The following is a 23480-nucleotide window of genomic DNA, read 5'->3' on the forward strand; positions in this document are numbered from 1 at the left end:
CAAAAAAAATGGTATTTTCCCTGTAGACTTAAAAGAAGAGACGAGGTCATTATAACCCGAGCCAGAATAGGACACATTCACTTTACCCACTCCTTCCTCATCATCAAGGAACTTGCTTCAGTCTGCAACACATGCAACGTGATTTATCGATGGACCACATCATCACCAGATGTCCGAAATACACAGAAGCTCGGACGTTTTTTTTCAGAAACACAACTTCTCTTAGTCTTGCTCTCAGCGAGGAAAATACTGAAGCTATTTATAAATTTTTCCACTACATACACTTAAACCATAAATTATAATTATCTGTTATTTTCATATATGTTTATATTGTTAAAATAACAGGCTAATAACTTAAGCTCTTGAAGCCTTGTTCACTAAATAAAAAAATAAAAAATAAAGTTACTTGGGTAATAATCAAGTATTCAATTTTAGTAATCAATGACAATAATTTTATTTAATGGTAAATTTAAAAATAAAATAGCTGTTTGATACAGTTTTTTTAGGTCAATTTTTGACATTACTTTTTTTGTAAAACTAAATCATAAATATAAAATGTTTTATGTTTTATAAAAGTTAAATTCTCTAATCCACGCCATTTTCGGTTATTGGTATTAGTTATTACATATTGAGTTTAGATTTATGTGCATTAATAATAGACTAAATAACTACCTATAATATATGTAATATTCTGTGTGTAGGTTATTTAAAATAATTTGGTCCATAATTTACTTAGCAATTCCTCTAAAATTTCGTAACTTTGTATACATATTTAAATATTTATTGTTTTCAGTACCTATATGGCTATATGATAAACATATTTTAAACCATTATTAAAATATTATATGTTATTACCGTAGGAAGCATGTTGATATCATGTTATTAATTTGAAATATAATACAACCTACCTATTTTATTTTTAATTAAGTATTTACCTATACCCTGTAAATAAATATTACCAAAAAATGTTTCTGGTGGTTTTAATTAATTAAAGTAATATTAATATAAACATAATAAATACATCTATTACACACACACACACACACACACACACATACACACACGCGTGTATATGTAATAATATTGTACTTAAATAACTACTCTGAAAATTGTTCAACTTGTTAATGAATATACAATTTGAAGAATTTTACGTTTTCTGGAAAGACAGTTAAAAGATTTAAGACGCCAGACATGAGACAACTATCCCCGCCTATTAGTTTATCCAAACTGTTTTGGTGTGGATACTATATACTACTGTGGGAGATTTAACAACACCAACAGGATTTTCGATTTAATAGTATACACATAGTAATTACGCAGAATAATTAATTTATACTATAGTCAAGACCAAAATGCCATATCGCATAAATTCATAAATTAATTATTAGTTGGAGCATATAATATAAAATATACAATAATATTAGATTATAGACTGTATAATGTACCTATCTTGTATAATTTTAAAGCTCAAAAACATATTTTTTTAAATTAATCAACCAACGTTAAATTTATAATTTATAAATATAAATCTAAGTTAAAAGTTTAAATAATATCTATTACTTAAAAGTAATTGTTATAGAATAATAAATTGAAACTTTAAAAGTAAAACATTCAGCATTAATAATTTGTATATGTTTATTACATTATGTAGCTAAAGTAACACCTGTTAATTTATGTCCATATGTTCATGTATGTTCATCAATCCATACAGTACGTACAAATTGTAATAAGCTATCAAAAAATGTACAACCCGTCAACCCTTAAAATATTATATAATATAGGTATAGGGTTGACGGTATTGAAATTTGAAACCGGTATTGCGGTATTAGATTCGGTACCGGTATTAAACGGTAACCGCAATACCGGTATATACCAACATACCGTAATACCGAAAAACCGTGGTACCGGAAAACTGAAAAACACTGAAATGATATGCTGAGGGAGTAAACAATTTTTAAAAAACATTATAATTTATATTACGGTATGTTTTCCGGTATGCACCGGTATTACGGTATGTACCAGTATTACAGTATACCGGTGCAGCGGTATTTGTGCAAAAACCAGTATATCGGTTTCGAAGGTATACCGAAAAATCCGTCAACCCTAGATATAGGTATTAGTATAAAATAAGTATAAATATAGTAATAAATCTAAGCGAGCGCATCACTAAAACATTATAGGTACTTTAATTTAATGATAACAATGAAATACATACTATTAATTCCTAGACTAGTTTCAGACTTAATTTAATAGACATATTTTATTTTATTTTTAAATAGGTTTAACCAATATTTTATAGTATTTAATATTAAAATTTAAAATATCAATTATCACTTATCAGTAATATTTTTGAATTTCGGGAATTTATTTTACAGTTCTGGGAAAATGTATTTCCATTTGTAAATTATTTAATTAAACATAGACGATTGATTACATATTGAGGGCTTACTCCCATTATCATTTTTTGTCTGTGACATTGTGACTTTTAGGCATACAGAATATCTTAGTTATATTTGTTCGTAAATGAGGCATACCTAGCAACTTTTGATTGTGATTCGTGAAGTCTGATCTGGTGTATAACAAGAGGAAATGGGTGAGAGTTTTTGCGTATAATGTAGGTACAATATACAAATGTCGGTAGTTAGTCAATACTCGATTCAGTCACGTGAGACACGGCACATTTATGGAAACTTTTGGTGACATGATACACGGATGTTAGGTGATTGGGGAGGTAACTATGATACATAATATGATGTCGAAACGACTTTTGCAACCTGTGTATCTTTTAGATAACTCTGACATGACAAATAAAATATAAATTACATGCATAAATATTAATATAATATACTCCGATGACGACAGTGATCCTATATAATAATAATGACAACTGCAGTAGAGATTTCAACGTGATGACAGCTGATATATGTATGTTCACAATGTAGATACATTATTAGGTTACATACAATGATGTATGATATAGATAAAATACAATTTATAATATAATATTATGTAATATATTACCAAAGAAATCTAAAGACTGGATATATGCATATTAGTATCTTCTATAAAATGTATTAATTCATTTTTGTTTAGCTCTTAATTTGTTAAAACTTTTTAACTTTTGTTTTAAATATCAATAAAAGTATTCATTTTTAATAAGTTATAATAAAGATAGCCGATAGGTACTATAGTAAAATATTATTATCAATTTTAATTACATTCAGATGTCAACATCAATATTTTATGACGATACAGTTTATTTTTTTATTTTTTTTTGTGGTCATAACTCATAACACGTATAATCATTAAGTTTGAATACATGTCGCTCATGAAAAATAGCAAAAATGAGATGCCTTCGTGTTGTTTATGTAATGGTAGTGATGTTATATATAATAGCTATATTCTAGTTTTGTCAAAGGGATTGAAACGGTAGTATACATACGAGATAGTATGCCAGGTGTAGGCATGTGGCAGTAATGCAGTATAGTGTGTTATGTGAATGTGTTAGCGCGTATAACCACACGTGAATGCAGTGGATGTATACTCGTTTTTAATATAAAGAAGGGATAAGGCCATAAGGGTACACCGCGTAGATAAAATAAAATGTATAATACAGATAATCAAATAATAATACATAAAATTATAAATGATAAGATTGTGGACTGTATTAAAGTTATTAAATTATATCATTTAAGATAGCTTACCGGGTCGACCACTCTAACAAATAATATAATGTAAATTAGGTAGGTACCCAATAGTAAATAGGTAATATAACTATTCCGGTACAAAACATTACATAAAACATTATTTCATACATTATAATATATCATGAACCTGACCTGGTCCCAACTCCCAAGGTACTGCGTCTAACATCAAGTGGTTGAAGTACCTCCGGATTGTCGGTGTAGGTACTCCGCCGTTGTAGACCACCAGTGTGACGTACACAAAACGTAACCGTGCGCCCGTACCAAACGAAAAAATGACGACCGATCGTCAATAAAGAACGGCACGGAGAACAACTTCGTTAGAACAGAACAATCACAAAGTAGAACGTGTATCCAAAGAGTTTGGACCGACTAACCTAACCTAACCTAACCCGACTGGACATGGAAAAAAAACCAAAAGGCAAACTGTCGACGTAATACCTCGTAAGTAAAAAAAAGTTATTTTTAGATATATTATGCATCAAAATGTACAGAAAAAAATAAACACATAAATTACTAAAATTAGTGAAAATACCACGTATATCCTACAAAATCCCAAGGAGAATATAAATGTTGAAACATTGTCACGCATGTAACATGTTTAATCTCATTGAGTCCCGTATCAGTTATATGGGTTTCCTAAAAAAACTAGTTTTTGGTGATACGACGTATTACCATAGAATCAACGGCGTAAACTTACTGTATGTCGCAAATGGCGGCAGAAGGGTGGAACAACAACAACTACTTTGTCAATAAATTGTCAACAACACACATGGGCCGGCTGGCGAAACATTAACAAAAGTGGGTGGTGTTGTTGGGGGGGGGGGGGGGTTGCAATTATCGTTAATCGATACCGCGGTCAATGCTAGCGATGACCACTTGGATCCTTTGTCACGTGACGCGATAACACCACCAGTATCAAACAGTATGCAATAATTCATAAGATCTCAAATCTCAATTTGCATAAACGCTTCGGCAACAGATGCATTTATTGAACTGACAGGAGAAATAAAGTTGATTACGCGATATTGACACGAAAGGTACCTACATGACTCAAGACGAAATTTTGCGTTTAAATTCAATTCAAAGTACAAAATATCGAATAATATTTGTTTCGTCAATGGGGATGATCGGATTAGATGGAAATAAAGCACTGACCATAAGGCCGGTCATAATATTAAGATAATTAGGTAAATTAGTCCCAAAACATTCAAAATAATAATTATAATGATTTAAGTAAATAGTTGAATATTTAATAAAGGCTTACAAACAAATTTAAATGTTCAATACAATATAGATTCTTATCATCATTACTAAAATAAATATACTGATGATAAATTATTAAAAATATACCTACCTACATATATTTGTATTTTTATACTTTTTCTTATAGAATATTATATACCTATTATTATAATTATTTATTTTACGCATCATTTATATTAATTCCATTATAATATAGTGTATATTAAAAAAAAACTAATTCTATATTACTGTGGACAAGCCGCAGACTTTGTTTTGCAGCCTCCATTCGTTTGATGGCATACTTAAGGAATAAGGAGTAAGGACGTTAAGGTGTCTTCGCTGTCTCATATTTTAAAACACTTATTCTTATCTAGTCATATTTTTTACATGTACCAACTACCAACTTCCCCTTTATATTTTTAACATAGGCACTTGGGTATGAAACTTAGAGTCTGCTGAGAAAAAGTCAAACATTACTTATAACTGCAGCCATAAATAATAATAAAAATAATAAAAACCAGAGATGTCAGTGTATAGTAAGTGTCAAATGCACCTTTTCATTGAGTAGGCCACTGTAATGGATGTGTTAAATTTGAATTTAATGATAAATCATTGTACACAAAAAATTATTCTGAGCGAATACAGCCTGACAGACTGCCAGTGTCAGTCTATATTTCTATGGATGTTATATTATTTATATGGATATTAGGTAGGTTGTAATTTATTTGTATATTGTTAATATGATAAGTTCACATATTGTTTGGCAAAAACAAATCTCTTATTATGCCATATAATAGTTATAAAAATAATATATTATTTCATAAAATATTATTGGCTGTATTAGTCTTGTAACTTATAAGTCAATACCAACATTCCGAAAAAACAGTGTGAATAGGATAGCTAACTATTTTAAAAATTCCATTGTGTATGTATCATAAATATTGAAATGGCAAAACATTTCGAACACCAACAAATAATATTTTTTGAAACACAAACACTATAACTTATACTAAAATCATAAATTTTCTTTTAAATCAATTAGGTACATCAACGTTTTAACTAAAAATATCTATATAAAAAAAAATTTTGGTTGTGTATCTATTAGGTATTGATATAAAAATAACAACATTTTATACACTTTTAACTACAATATAATTATTCAATTTTAAATTTGATAAATTTTGTCCAAATTCGATCTTTAAATGCTTATGAAAAAAAATTGTGTCTATGTATGTTTAATATTTTTCAACTGCTATTGTAACAATATATCAGGAGCCTTGTATTAAATGTTTACACTTTTTGGCCTAACAGATAAAACTTTATTGATATTTATAGAAAAAAAAAAAAAAATTTTGCGCTTTTGAAAAATATAGGAAAAATTTTACTTTTTACAGAATTTAAGTTGGTGATAAATTGAGATAACACTGTTTGGACAATTTATATTGTAGGATTATTATTAGCGGCCGCTTCTGCATATGATTTTGCTTATTTTTATATTTATATAACAATTTAATATACCCATAGGTAATATATTACCTACTGATATTAACTATACACTTATACATAAATGGTAAAACTCCGTGGGTTGTAGTGAATAAAGCGATGTCGTCCATCATAATTATCCAAAAATGTAAATAGGTAATATTTTGATTTTAAGTTAAAAGAGTCTTGTTATAATAAACAAAATACAATTTTTAAATGTGCATAGTATCAGTTATACTTTATAGGAAATAATTACCATAAATTAATTTTTTATAAATAATTAATATAAAAAAAACCAGACAAGTTGCGTTGCTGTATGTAGTAGGTGTCGAGTGTACCTCTTAATTGAGTACCTATGTTATTGTTGTTAATGGGCGTGTTAAAATGTAATTCAATAATAAATCATTTTATAATAATATGATAAACGAATCTGAGCGGAAGCGGTTCGTCTATATTTCTATGGATATTGTATAATATATCATGTACCTATATTTATATAAGAAACACGGTAGGTTGAAATATTTTTTGCCTAAAACAAATCAAATATAATAGATATTATATATTAATTATGAGTTAAATCGATTAAATATTTCTTGTAATTTGACAGTACGTCTGGCCATTTAGTAAATATTTTAAAATGAAGTTGATAGTATGTTTATAGGTAAGTTTAATAACGATGATATGATGCCAAGAACGGATTTGTTGACAGTACTTTGACTACGATTCTAAGTACTTTTTTCAAACGTTTTTATGAGATATTATTACATTCATGTAGAAGATGCTTTCATTGAGTCAAAATAAATAGAAACGGGAAATTTATGATGCTACATAGGAGAAACTAATTAAATCATGTTTTTGAATAACTAACAGATGTCGGGTAAAGAATGGATAGGTATATATTTTTATAACGACATATCTTATGTAACATAATATTTAATATTATATTATTATTATCGAGCATGTTACAGGCTATCAACTTTCTGTAGAGTTTTAGGATTTTATGTGATACAAATCTAAACCTAACGTGTTACTAATAAATACCTATATAATACAATTTTCTCAATTTAGTGAATCACTGATTTCAAGCCAACATTGTGCCTATGTATTTTTAATATTTTTCATCTGCTATTGTAACAATATATCAGAAGCCTTGCATTAAATTTTTACACTTTTTGACCCAACAGATAAAACTTTATTGATATTTATAGAAAAAAAAACTTAAAAAATTTAAACTGAGAATGTCCGTGAACAACTCAAAAAGAGTCAACTTATTTTCAAAATTTTATCGTATATAGAAAATGCTTATATAAACATTTAGTAAAATTTTCAAATATCTACAGTCATTCATTTTTTAATAACAATAAAATAAGAATATTTTCACATGAGAAATCGAGCGAATATCAAATAATGTAAAAATATGAATTTCAAATGTCATAAAAATTTAATTTGACTTTCTTGTAGAAATTTTTTTTTTCATAAAGGTAGACAATATTATGAGGAATCTTGTACTACATTTTAAAATCTTAGATTTAAAAAGAAAAATTTTTACAAATTCTTAACACAAAATAATTTGATAATATTCGTGATTTTTACATATTTTGTCAATTTTCGAACTTTAAATACTAATAAATAAAAACTGTGACTAAGGATTTTTAACATTATTCAAATGTCATTGTAACAATATAGTAGGAGCCTTGTATTAAATTTTCAAGTATTTTTACTCAACAAATAAAGTTTTATTGACATTCATATAAAAAAAAAACTAATAATATTGGAAACTGAAAATGACCCTAAATAGTTCAAAATAAATCAAAATATTTTTAAAATTTTATCATGCATAGAAAATGGAAATATAAACAACCAGTGGAAATTTCATGTATCTACGGACATTTGTTTTAAAGTCCAAAATCAATTTTCTCGATAACAGATTTTGTGTAAAAATTCCTGTTTTTCCTTAATTTTTCTTTTGTTTTTCACAGCGCTTTTGAAAACTATTGGACATTTCAATTTTGACCTCCCGAATGCACCAACTAGATTCACTTTGCCATCAAATAAGATACTGTTGAAGAAAATCGAAGCAGTTTTACTGCCCCAAACTGTGGTGACAGTCACAAAAATAAAAATTAAAAATATAAAACAATTAAAAAACACACATCATTGTAAAATCAATACATTTATCGTTCCACTTAGAATTTAAAATATCGAAAAATGTAGTAAATATTTCAAATATCTATAAATAGGTAGTACTTTCTATAAATAAATAGTAAAAATTATTTTTAATATTATATAATTTCTAAAACATAAATTTATATTAATATCATTATGATGAACATTTTAATTCTCAACAAACTAGTTTTATATAAAAATTCCCGTTTTACACTTTTATGAAAAATTACTTTTATCATCTGCAGTAACAACCAAGTTCGATATGCTACCAGCAAATTCACCCTAAAACTTGAAGCTTGTAGAATTTTTTACTTCATAAGGTGAAGTCAGATGAATGCAAAATTAATACATTCATTGATCTAGCCACTATCTAGGTACTCAAAATCTAAAATATTTTCTTGTTTTAATGAATGTATTAAACCTTTCAAACCATCCAAAATAGTAAAATCGTTAATTATAAGAGTTGAAAAAGTAATTTCAAGAAAAAATTCTGATTTTCTATAAACAAAGAAAAATTAATGATATGCATTTTTTTTATTCTAATAATATATAGGTATATTATTTTTATTTTAGCGGTCTTTTGTAAACTACGTATTAAAAGAAGCCATCGTTTAAATAATCGTAAATCGACATAGCTAAAACTTTTTTCAAAGGTTATTAAAATTCAAGCGAATATTATCCTCTTTTATCTTTTTATTACCTACATAGTCAGTTTAAAAAAGGAATTTTTTAATCAAGAAGCTCGTTCCTACTTACAGCAATTGGTTAACTAAACAGGTAGGTACTTCAATAATGTTTCACTTTTACACAAAATCTTGACTACCTAGTAAAATAAAAATGATTTCTTATAATTTATAATTCAAGAACGCAAGACATTTCCCTAAGAAAAAATTAATTTTTTCAATTTACAAAAAGTAATTATAAAAATTAAAGAAATGTAAAAATGTAAAATAGAAACTTTGAAAAATAACATACATTCCCAATATTAAATAATTGTTACGATTGTTGTTATTGCCTATTAAGTATAGTATAATAATAAATTATTATGTTTATGAATAAAATATATATATTTATTGTAATAAAATATGTACTGATTGTGAAATTTGAAAAAAAAAATATACTATACAAAATTATTTATTCAGTTAGGTTCTGCTATTGTCATATTGTATTTATGTCCAAATTTTGATATTTATTTCCACATGTTAAATTTATTGTTCGTATAATTATCATGTTATTGTATCGACATTTTATGAACATAGTGGTATTGCCTACCAAATGTATATTATATTACTATTATTTATACAATATTCATGATTTTTTGTTGATATGTTTATACAATTTGGGTGAAAGATAAATAGATATTTTAATGTCTAAGGACATGAGTAAATTTGCTTAACAAAAATAAAAAGCGATGAACCTATTTTCCTGCATTTACTATATTTTGTATGGGTATTTAGTTGGATCAATTTAATGTTTACTCTTAATTTATAATTAAAATTTTTTTTAAGATATTAATATTATTATTATTATTATTATTAGTAAGTAGGTTATAGATTACATATATTTTCATTACATTTATAGGTTTGGAAAATCTGAGAAAAACCTCAGTAAAATAATCACGTAAGGCAATCTATGAAAATTTTTAAGTATACCTAATAACCATCTAACACTAAACAGCAGATGTTATCAAACTGTTGTACGCGTAGGTAAAACATACGTTACACGGACGACCATGTGGTGGCACGGAAAATTAATTGAAATACGGATACATTAAAAATTATTTTTGAATGAAATAGGTACTGTTTTACGGATTTATCATATTTTCGAATGAATGTTTTTGCTTTAAGGTTCGTGCTTTAATGTTTTCGTTAAGGTTCGTTTCACAGCAAATTGCAGTGCGCAAGTGTGTCTGATGCGACTATATTATCTGGTTGAAGGCGCAGCAGTACGTATTGTTGCCTGTCACCGACGAACATCAAAGGATGATTGGATATGATTGTCGGACATGTCGCACTGCGTCAAATAGATGATTATTAATAGTTAATACTAAATTACTAACTACTGGCTGCCTAAATTATGCATGCATAATATATAATGTTCTATTATATATTATAAGCTAATTACAAAATCACAACTCCTAATGTCAAATTTAACATGTCTAAATTAATATTAGACATCGCTGACGGATTAAAATACTGTAATTTTTGTGACAAGAAGTTCGATAACAGTTATATTGAATTAAGTTTCACTAGCTGCTTTTTATGAGGATTTTATAAGCCATCCAACTAATGTAATATTTTTAAAATATCTATCAGCATAATATAGTAATTTTATTTTTATTTGTTTTTATTATAATTGTTATTATTATTATTATATGTGTCAGATTTTAACAGTCAGTTTTCAGAAGTCACAATATGAAGAAGTGTATAAATAGTTTAATTCAAATTCTAGGAAATAAAAAGTGTCTTAAGTACAATATAAGCACATAGCATTAGAGATTTAATTAATTGGTACAATATCAAAGTTAAAATACTTACCTAATATGCAATCAAATCATGTCCATTGTTCGCTGTAACTTTAACTCCAGACTAACTCTATTTTAAGTAAATAAAGTTATAACATTCTATTCGTTAGACATAATTAAGATTGGGTATCAACCTAATGAAGTCGATTCTTTTAGTAAGAACTCAATGAGATTGAATTAATTTGAACTATCGAGAATAATAATAATTGTGTTATGAGAGGTTAAAAGGACTTTTTTTCTATATATATATATAGGTTTTAGTGTCCTGAAACCAGAGTTCACTATTACCATAGTACCTTATAAATTAATAGGTTATTTGGATATAATATCTAATACATATTATTGTAAGTTGTAACCATATTTTCGCTATATGAATGTAAACCTATAAATTGAAAATCATACACTAGTACTTATTGGTTTTTATTATATTTAAAATATAATTAATACATCTTACAAGTTATTAGGCGCAAAATACCTAGTAAATATAATTGATAGTCAAATAAGTTGTTTTTTTTTTAAATAAAATTAAAATTACAAGAAATACTTACATGGGACAAAAAATGATTTTATTAATTACTACGCTCACTTTACAACCTTCATCTAAATGTTTCAAAAATAAGAAAAAAGCATTGCATTGTGCAACGAGTTCATTTAATATATACAATTAATGATACATAATATTATACATTTTATGCTGTATTATTCGCTATTCTAAAAATCAAAAATTAGGTGAGTAATATTATAATAGTATTATATATGGCCTGCAGCATTCCGCTTACATATTTTTACGGTTAGTTAACCCTACATATTATATAAAAACATTACTTCGAGGGGAAATTCTGTACTTACTGTTTGTTGCAGTTACACCCGATCCGAATTCTGGAAATCATGTAAGGTAGACTACTGCTCAGTCCTCACCAACACCACTACCGTTACACATTCAAACTCTATAAGCACTCTATTCAAATTGTACGCAAATATACTATTACTTCTCACTTTACTCTAACAGCGTCTACATATTAAAAATAAACAATGTCGTTGGTATTGTTTGTTTTTGTTCACATGCAACACGCGGCCGCGGTGTATTCTACAATACGTTTGTCATGTATATAATAATATTATAGTGTATCAACAAGCGCGTCCGAATCGTACAAATACAAATTGTGAAGACAACGAACGTGACACATGTGTTTTATAATATGCCGATATGCGTATCGTGTATCGACCCTAAACTCTAGGCACACAACTATACAGAGTGGAGGTTTCCCAAGCATGCTCACCCCCATTTTTTTATTCAATAAAAAATTTGTTCAAATTCTGACTTTCGGAATTTTCAGATATTATGCTTAACGATTTTATTTTTGAATTCTTGAGATTTATTATACTCACCGCGGTAGTGACACAAAATACCTACTGCATTTTCGCTTTCTACATTTCCAACAAAATTATTCCCTTAATAATCATTTACAGTAGATTAGCGGATTTGAAAACAGACGATTGTGTCTCCATAAGACACTATCTTTAAGTAAGTAGTACAAAAACTGTCGAGAATTTAAAAACACGGTGTATGTTTAAGTGTATTTAAAAATTTCGAAATTCAGATGCGGAATAACTGCATTATTGAAAAAAAGGGGGCGAGCATGCTTGGTGAGTCACTCTGTATGTACATATATTATATTCATACACATATTATTATATTTTTTACACATACTTACACTTACACACGGGCGTCGTAAACGTTAAAATCCAATTACCTACCGCTGACGAATTTTTCTCGTTACACTAGCCTGGGGGATTTCTGGTGAAAGAATTGAAGGTATATATAAAAGATATAGGTTATACTCTTGGAAAACACAATGAAATGAAAGCGCAAAAACTTTACGACCAATAGTCATATGGGTCGTAAGTCACATTGGGACCTGAAAACTGGTCAGTTTACTACACGTTCGAGGTTGATGGTGGAAATTTAGTTATTCGTCTATATGGATTCAACGTATACACTCATACTTATATATACTTATATAGATGTCTTATATTAATATTATTTCGTTCTTTTCTTTTTATCCTCAAAGCCACTAGGCAAGACATATTATTCGCACTGGTGCAATATTAAAACAAGGTACCTATACATATTAATAGCAGAGAAAGAGGACTGATAGTATTATAATATTTAAATGTATCTGTGATAAAAAAGTTTTAAAACTACGGAATTCTGATTTCTTAAAACTATTTTTAGTGTATAGAAGATTTTTTATTGTTTGGGGCGACTTACATACTGTACCAATAGGGTAGTAATTATTTAAAATTATTTGTATACTTTTATGAAATCTAAATATCGACCAAGTTTGAAACATATTTTACTCTGTAGTAAATGTGTACACCAAATATGTGTGAAAGATATGTATATTTATTTATAAAATAATATTTTATAGACTTTGTGGCTTTGGTTCGTTGGTGCTATCTGGCACAAATCGTAACTGAAAGTAAGTAATGGCCGCTGCCATTAGTTACCGTATGGGTGACCACCCGGGTTCATAGTGCGCAAAAACCTTACCACACATAGACGTGTTTACAATCGTACCAACCGTTCAAACCTTAGCGTACTAAACTTACCAACCTCACAGGCTAATGAACTCAGTCATCATCATTTTAAACCAATAAATAAAAATAAAAAGGTGGTTAAGTGGATGTCGCTCTGCTGTACAGTAGGTTACAAGTGGGTCACTGTATAATGGATGGTATTAAATTTAAATTCAATGATATAATATCATTTTATAAGAATAACGACTCTGAGCGGAGACGGTGTGTCAGTCTAGGTATAAGACATATTATATACTTATCTATGGTATAAAAAAAAATTGACCAATAATATCTAGGTACTATAATAAATTCCAAATTAATCATATCATAATTTCTATTAGGTACTTGTAACGCGTTATACATCAACAACAAACCGTGATACTATCATAGATATATAATAGTATACTTTAGAAGTGTCAAGTAGGTATACCGACGAATAATATTATACAATCACAACAAAATAACTAAAATAGTTATTCTAGGTTTTTCAATATGTAATTTCGTCCAAATTTGAACTTAAAATGACTATAAAAATAAACTGTGCTTATGTATTTTTTAGATTTTTGGTAACAAAATTAACTACTTACGTGGAATCTTGTTTTAAATTTTCAATCCTTAGATATAAAATTAGAACATTTTATACATTTTTAACTACAATATAATTATTCAATTTTAAATTTGATAAATATTGTCAAAATTTCAACTTCAAATGCTTATAAAAAAAATGTGTGCCTATGTATTTTTAATATTTTACAATTGCTATTGTAACAATATATCAGGAGCCTTGCATTAAATTTTTACCAAACAAATAAAATTTTATTGATATTTATAGAAAAAAAAATTTAAAAAATTTAAAAATGACAATGTCCGTAAGCAGCTCAAAAAGAGTCAAGTTATTTTCAAATTTTTATCGTGTATAGAAAATGCTAATATAAACAATCAGTGAAATTTTCGAGGTTCTACAGTCACTCGTTTTTTAATTACAACAAAATAAGATAATCGTTACGTAAGAAATCGAGTGAATATCAAATGTTGTAAAAATATGAATTTCAAACTCTCATAAAAATTTAATTTGAGTTTCTTATAGACATTTATTTTTTGATAAAGGTAGATTAACCTATAAGGAATCTTGTATTACATTTTAAAATCTTAGTTCTAAAAAGAAAAATTTTTACGAATTATTAACTCAAAATAATTTGCTAATTTTCGTGATTTTTACATACTTTGTCAATTTTTAAACTTTAAATGCTAATAAAAAAAAACTGTGACTAAGGATTTTTAATATTTTTCAAATGTCATTGTAATAATATAGTAGGAGCCTTTGTTTTAAATTTTCAAGTATTTTTACTCAAAAAATAAAGTTTTATTGACATTCATAGAAAAAAAAACTAATTAAATTGGAAACTGGAATTGTCCGTAAACAGCTCAAAACAAATCAAAATATTTTGAAAATTTTATCATGTAAAGAAAATGGAAATATAAACAACCAGTGAAAATTTCATGTATCTACAGTCATTCATTTTAAAGTTACAGCAAAAACCAAAATCAATTTTTTCGAAAACAGATTTTGCGTAAAAATTCCCGTTTTCCCTTAATTTTTCTTTCGTTTTTCACGGCGCTTTTGAAAACCATTGGAAAAATTTTACTTTTGACCCCCCCAAAGTACCAACTAGATTCACTTTCCTATCAGAAAAGATACTGTTGAAGAAAATCCAAGCACTTTTACTGTCCTAGAAGGTGATGACAGACACAAAAAAAAATTTAAAAAAAATACCATACACCATTGTAAAATCAATACATTCATCGTTCCACTCAGAATCTAAAATAATTATAACTATATTATGTGTACATAATTTTGTTATTTAAAAATTGCTTCTACGTTTCTTATAGTATACTTACATTTTATGGAGGTAGAAATCAATATGAAATATTATTTTTGAAATACGAATTTCCAATTAGCACATTCATAATTATGTACCTATCTATTAAAACATCTAAGCATAAAACATTATTAATTCAATAATTACATATATTTGTAATATTTCTTCTTCTAGTAGGTATAGTGATCAAAAAAAATTTTATTTTTTATTTATTTTGTCATAACAAAGACATTATTCAGCACTTATAACAAACATAAATATAAAAACTCATTTGCCGTTTTTGGTAAGACGTCATTGGTTTATCGTGACGTAACCTCATTTCATACAAATATAATATAATACAAAGATTAAATAATAATAGGTATTTAATATTTATTTTTGTGATTGTGACCTCGATGTTCAGTATAGGTACTAAAATTAATTTCAGAACTGACTATTGATGGTTTTTTTTAAGGTAGTTATTAAATTATTTAACTTGTGTAATTTCAACTAGGCACCTACTTGTTAAAATTAATTATAAATTAATTTTACTAGTTATAATTGCTTCATTATCGGTGAGGCAATGTTATATCATAGCTATATATTATAATATCATTATGCTTTGATATTGGAATAAATTGAGCTTTAAAGACTCAAAAACTCTTTTATTTTTATTTTTATTCATTATGTAGTGTAGTAAGTTTTCATATTATGAATAATTATAACACTAAGTATAAATCAATGATATATAAGATAGACTGTAATTTTATTAGTTATTTATATAGTCACATAACCAGGCCCAGATTAAGACATTTAGAGGCCCAGGGGCCAAAGTTTTAAATGAGGCCCCTTAAATGAAAAAAAAATATTAATCTATAAAATGTATTCTGGGGTGAAGTGACCAGCTGACGTCATATGAAAGTATACCAAAAATGATGAAGAAATACCCTTTCAAGATAGGGTCTAACTTTTTTATTTTTTAAGTTATGGTTAATTAACTTTTTTTTATCGAAACCATACATATCAAGCATTTGTTTATGTATCTTCAAAAGTTTTCAAAATTTTGATGTATTTTTTATTTGTATTTTAAAGCTATTTAATTGTCCTTTCAACACTCCGACGTACGCAATTGAACTAGAAATTTTTATTAAATTAAAAAAATAGAAAAAAGTTGGCAAAAATTAGCATTTTTTAAAGAAAATCGTGTATTATTCTAAATAATTTATTACTTAGTTATTGGTTTTTTGTTTTTTTGTATTATTCTACTGAATTATACTGAATAATCAATAATACTTAGAATACCTTAAAAGTTTGGTTTTCATAATATATTCCTAATAATCGTCACAACTTGGTTTTCCTAGGATTGATTGGGTTAGGTAATTGGTCATTAATCGTTAATTTTATACTATTCGGTAAATTTTAGTTGTCATAATACAAAAAACAAAAATTCATAGTTAATGATAAATTATTTGGAATAATGCACAATTTCCTTTTAAAAATACTATAATTTTTGCCAACTTTTTTCTTTGTTTTTAGTTTAATAAAAATAATTAGCACTTTTCTGGTTTAATTGCGTATGACAGTTGATAGGACAATTAAAAAGCTTTAAAATAAAAATAAAATTACGTCAAAATGTTGAAAAGTTTTGAAGATACATAAACAAATGAGTGATACGCATGGTTTTGATAAAATAAAAAGTTAATTGCCCATAACTAAGAAAATAAAAAAGTTATATTCAATCTTTAAAGGGTATTTCTTCATCATTTTTGGTATATACTTTCATATGACGTTGGCCGGTCACTATCACGAGATAAATATTGAGTATATAGCAATAAATAATGAATAATGTATCACTTTATTTATAAATTATAATTTACAAGCTTTTTTTTCCTAGCTAAATAATCATCTATTTTTTTTAGATGATTTATGCAGTGTTATATAGCCTATAACGAAAAAAGTAATGGGCAAATCAGAGGCCCCTAAATAAATTCAAATTATCGAGGGGGCAGCCCCCCTCCCTGCTCCCCCTTAATCCGGGCTGGCGCATAACCAATATAATAATAATTATTAATAATTTTCCCTGTATATGAATCTAAATAGTTTATTTGTGGTAAGGATAGGTTAATGTTAGTTTGATCATTTTTATGTGCTTTACCTCGGTTAAGCGATTATCAAAAGTTTGTAAGATATATGATCGAGTTAGGTGAATTATTTAATATGAATACGTATGTCGAAGGGAAAATGTTGTATGGATATGCTTTGTTTCGTTAACTTTGTATTTTGACATTCCAATTTGAATACTAATAAATTGAATACTAATAAATAGGTAACCACGGTTAGAAGGTTTAGATTACTTTGAGGTGGTACGTTCTTTGGTTAGCTGTGATTTATGTGCGAAGTATATTAAGTTACTTTGTTCGATTATAATTTTTATTATGTACATTGGTGTATGGGTTGGGCTGCCGAGTCACCAGCTGCCTGTGTATATTAAATAACATTTTGCAAAACAATAGAATAGCGATCCTCCATATTATATCAAATTATCCAAATAATAAATACTTTATTATATGAATACACATCATTACATCAATTCAATAAATTTGGTAGTATACAAAAATCGAAAAACCTATAGGACGTAGTTCATTTAAAGTTTAAAATATTTACCTAAATTAACTAAAAATGTATTAATACGATTATTAGGTTGATATTATCATAAAGGGTTAAATCTGAAAGCAATTAATGTATTTTGAAATGAAAAATAAGATAAGATTATTAATATATTATGAATTCCATTTCATTTCCATTAAAATGTAATAAACGTTGTTTCTCAGTTATTATTATTTTTTAATATTTTGTGTTAAATATCAATTTATCACAATAATTTTGTACGTATTTACAGTAGAAACCGATAAGATTTAGCAAAGCGACGTGTTATCAATGATATGTTTAAAATAATATAGATATTAGAAACTAGAAAGTACCTACATATATTATGTCATCACGCAACTATAACTATGATGGAGAACGTTGAATGATCGTTTTGTTTTCACGTATTTGAACATTTTTTAGTCCAAATAGTTTTCGTTTTTTCTAAAATTATTCGTCAAAATATAACATTTTACCTTTTAATACCTGATATAATTTGTTGATGAAAACATACTAATGCTGAATAATTAATGGTCAATTAATTTAGTTTATTTAATATTATAAAATATCTTTTCTGATTTTTACATTAAGTGCTTTTTTTTAACTATTCAAATGTCTCACAATCTAAACCAAAGTTATAAAATAATGTTGTATTTTATTTATACAACGGTATACATTGAATAAAATATGGTCAAAAAATATTTTTCAGTTGTATTAAATATTGAATTGTGAGACTCAAGTTCAAATATTAGATACATATAACAACTTATAATTACTTTGAAAATGTCATTAATAGAAATTAGTTGTGTATCGTGAATCATGATAATATCATAAACATATTATATTATATTATTATATATTTAGGTAATACGTATAAATAACATAAATTAATTTAATACAATAACTAAACAGTATTTTTTAATGTTTATAATCAAACAAAATATTTAATAAAAAGTAACAAATACAATACACATATATTATTTGTGGTTTTAAAATTCCACCCTTTATTAGACTGTAACTTCCAGAGATAATTTCAAATCTTTATTTTTTTCACATCTAACTGATGTTGATCATTTATAAAAAATATATCAAACTCATAGTCTTTTTCCTTTTGAATCACATCTTCTATGCGATCCCTCAATGAGCAGTCGTCTAATAGTTGCGTGCATTGATCAGTTATAGACAAAACATCTTGTTCATTTCTTATTGTTAAAGAACAATCATCAGTAGTGTATTTCGATTTTTTCTGTGGAATATTTTATAAATAATACAAATTATTCTGTCAATACCTATTTTTATTTTTATTTTTTCAATAAATTACAATGTGTTCCTTCTAAGTTGTTCCTCTATCGTTATCTAATTATTATTTCTCCAAAAGAATACTGGTCCGCACACCTCCACTGACACTCTCTAGTCCATTGTATTAAATTACAATACCATATATAATATTATCAATGTCCTACAAGCGTTTGATCAAACGTTGCATACAAACCGCTTTTTTAAAATTAAAAATCTCATTAATTTTGTTTTTTTTTTGATACTCTTTTAAATTTAAATCCTACTTCAATGATTGTAAATTATCTGTCCAATATTGCTACTGCCTCTCAGCCACTTCTATAACAGAAGCCAGAGTTTCCCAAGGCTTAATAAAAACTCTTCTCCTATTCAACATTTGTATAGCTAATCAACCCACTAATCCTTAATATTTTCTAGTGGCTGAGTATGCTGACGATAAAATAATTCTCTCAATTCATAAAAACCAATAATCAGATATAATCACCTTCAATTACATATTTCTCGTATTGAAATTTCTTTTCAAAATTGGAATGTAAAGAATAATGAAAATAAACCTAGTCACGAATAATTGTTTCTCTCAAACATGACATTTATTTCTCTCAACATTTCAATTCCAACATTACGAACTACAAAATACTCCTTGGTATCCATCTCGATAAAAAAGACCTCCCACACAGCATTTTAATATATCCCAACTATGATAAAAATATTTTCAGGAAAACAATATAGTTGTCAAAATATTTGAAAAATTACGTAAATAATAAGGAAATATTTTATTTATATTTTTTGGCCAAGAAATTAACTTTTGAAAAATATTTTGTAAAAAGCATTAACAAAACATTTTAATCATATTTTTTCAAAAAACATTTTCATGGAAACATTATAAAAATACTAAGTCAACATTTTGTGCAACCATATAGTCCAATATTTTGTTATTATGAGAATAAAATATTTATACAATATTAATTAGTCAAATGTTCATCATCCAAGCACTCCAAAATATTCACAAAATATTATCATTTCTCAAATGCTATATGGGCTGGCACAACTTCTCCACAACATAAGACTTAAAACTAAATTATCGTTTTTGAAAACTTATATTTATTATATTATAGGCATAATATCTTAAACACACAATCAAAAATTTCACTTCACACTAAACTAAACATTCACAAAATTTTACTGAATCCAATACAGGATCTAAATTTAAGAGTTTAAAAATAAATAATAATTAATATGAATAACTCAAACCAGACTAAAAATAAATACTAATAAATATTAATAAATAAATAAAAAAAATAAATATTTATTTTTATTCTAAAAATAAATACTGCAGTATTAGAAATTGTTGTTAGGTCTTATACAATATGTTACCATACCACACTCTCTGATCATCAAATATTCAAGAAAAATAAGTAACTAAACTAATGCTCTGCATCCCTCAGAAGTCACAAAGCTACACTTAATTCTAACTTTACAAAAATACAAACATTGTATAGATTGTTTAATTCCAATACAAATATTATACAATAGCATTGTCGATTACTATTAATAGGTTATAAAAAAAATCTTCAATAAATGTCACATTGTATGTCGGTATATCTAATCTTATTATATTGTATAATACTATAATATATCAAATTTGTGTAAATAATGAGTATTATAATTTATTTCACAAGTTGCAATAAGTAATTATTATTTACCAAATAACTATCATTTCCCTTCGTTGTAATTGTCTTCTGTGGTCTATCAAAAACAATATCTTGTCTTGTCTCTGCCGATGCATTAATTGGTACTATCTAAATTAAATATAAATAGTATATAAAAATGAAAAAGGAAAGAAATTCTATAATATCAGATTTAATGAGTATTTTTAAATTGTTAATACGCATCAATTATACTGAATAAAAAGTAATAACTAATAGTTTTTATAATTTTTCATGATGTCGTACATAATTTAAAAATACTCAATACCTACCTACTTATAAGTTTAAGATACTGTCTTACTTCTTTTGATGATCCATTGGATGTTATATTAACGATGGTATAAGTTTTGTTTGTTTGCAATGAACTGTGATTCAAATTATCTGTGGTCTCGTCATATTTAGTTGATGTTCTAGACGAACTATCTATATCTATATTATTACTGTAAGCTAAAGAATACATCAAAGAGAAATATCTACTACCAAAAGTGTTTCCAAATTAAGGATATGTATATGAATCGATATTGTGACTAGAGAAACCCACCGAATGATTTCATTAAATTAATTTTTGCCTATATGTTATATTTTATGAAAGACTATAGTATGGTATCACGAAAATTCAATTTAACTCACTATTGGCATGCTTAGAAATAGTTGAACTTCTTGGTATCCATACAAGATGACTATTTAATGGTAAAGAACTCCGCTCTGCATTTATCACCTCAAAGTCTTTCCTAAATATGTATACGTGAAAATGTACGTTAATGAATGTCATAAAATAATGCTGTATAATTTTGTTGAAAAGTATTTTACCTATTTTCACGGCAGAAATAATTATTATAACTATTAAACCTATTCTAACTGCCTTATTAGCTTTAACTTTTGTGTTGTATTTACATTATTATTCAATATATTTTATTTTTCAAATATTTACAATAGCCGATGATATATTATATGCCTATTTAAACCGAATTAACCTTTTTTATATAAACTCACAGTCATAAGTGTACATCTAATATGTACCAGTACTTGAGCTTTTAAATGAATGTTATTTTATATTATAATACAACGTAATTTAATTTAATTAAAACCATTTAAGTCTTAAAATGCAATTAATACTATCGTCAGTATATAAGACTGGACTGAAACAAATCACAGAGTTTCTAACTATCTTTCTAATTTAAACCCCCTTCGGTGTGAAACTGATTTTCACACAACAACATGTCACTGCCACAACAATTGGGCTTTTCTTATTAGTTTTTATTCCTAGTTATAAAACTTGGAGAAAGTATCAAACAAACCAATAAATCAAAAAATTATAGTTTATTTAATTAATTATGTTTTAAAAATGTGTTCCACAGTTTCCCAAAATACGATATTTTCCGACATATACACAAAAAAGTACTGCCCTATAATAGTACTCTATAGTGTCTATAATATTCGGTATATCCAATGGCCTTGGCATAGTTTAATGAACGGTTACCTATTATTATAGTCCGTTCTTAATAAAATAAATATTATACAGGTATGTCTGGATAGTGAGTACAATACGATACTTGATCACATATTTTATATTATAATTGCACATAAAAGTACGATACTGTTATGATATGCATATCTACTTTGTGTTTATAAATGCTTTATGACATCAACTTTAATTAAACTTGAATAAACTAAATTTTGCAAATATTTAGAAAAAATTGACAATTTATTCAAATTGAAACTTTATTTACTAGGTAACCTATACCTATGTATATAATATTGTATTCTATTACCTTTGAGACGAATTGAATCCTTTTTTATTCTCTTTTTGTAATTTCGATTTATTGTAAGACATTTTAATATATTTTTTATACAATTATTACACTGCATATGTTTATCCAAAACTATTACCAATGTTGAATTTAATAAACAACAAATTATTATTTATATACAAGTTGTTACCATAGAAATGCATTGATATCTAAAATAACTGAATTATATTTTTAAGGTTATGCTAAAATTAAGGTAAAAATTCGAGTTCAAAACTGAAAACTGAAAGTTATAATATTGTTCATTTGTAGTTTAAAAAAAATCAACTTAATATAAAATACAAATCGTATATAATATTATATTTTATAAAATTAAGTTTGTATTTAAAATATTTTTTCATAATGATATAAATAATAAAATAATAAATTTAAGATAATCATATCACTATATCAATATAGGTATCACATATTATTATGTGTTTAAAAATTAAAAGGGCTAAATAATAAAACGTTACTAATAATTA

At 26.4% G+C, this 23480-nt stretch overlaps 2 protein-coding genes across 3 annotated transcripts in view; one reads left to right on the plus strand and one right to left on the minus strand.

Annotated features, from left to right (window-relative positions):
• The window catches only part of LOC100165797 (inositol-trisphosphate 3-kinase B), a 375342-nt gene that overhangs the window by 56895 nt on the left and 294967 nt on the right, over positions 1 to 23480 (plus strand). The gene's annotated exons all lie outside the window — the stretch shown is intronic.
• LOC100570862 lies at positions 19137 to 23158 on the minus strand. 2 transcript variants are annotated; one of them, XM_008188653.3, is made up of 5 exons: positions 22981 to 23158; positions 21839 to 21939; positions 21510 to 21631; positions 21206 to 21301; positions 19137 to 19452 (listed from the first exon to the last, which is right to left on the minus strand). In XM_008188653.3, exons 1-5 carry the CDS (start codon positions 23040 to 23042, stop codon positions 19240 to 19242), a joined length of 594 nt encoding a protein of 197 aa, XP_008186875.1. In that variant the 5' UTR covers positions 23043 to 23158; the 3' UTR covers positions 19137 to 19239. The 2 variants fall into 2 exon arrangements, with proteins under 2 accessions (XP_008186875.1, XP_003247113.1); XM_003247065.4 differs by having other exon boundaries at positions 21510 to 21637; positions 22981 to 23155.

This window comes from Acyrthosiphon pisum, chromosome A1, assembly GCF_005508785.2.
Source record: "Acyrthosiphon pisum isolate AL4f chromosome A1, pea_aphid_22Mar2018_4r6ur, whole genome shotgun sequence".
In the NCBI taxonomy this organism is placed as follows: domain Eukaryota; kingdom Metazoa; phylum Arthropoda; class Insecta; order Hemiptera; family Aphididae; genus Acyrthosiphon; species Acyrthosiphon pisum.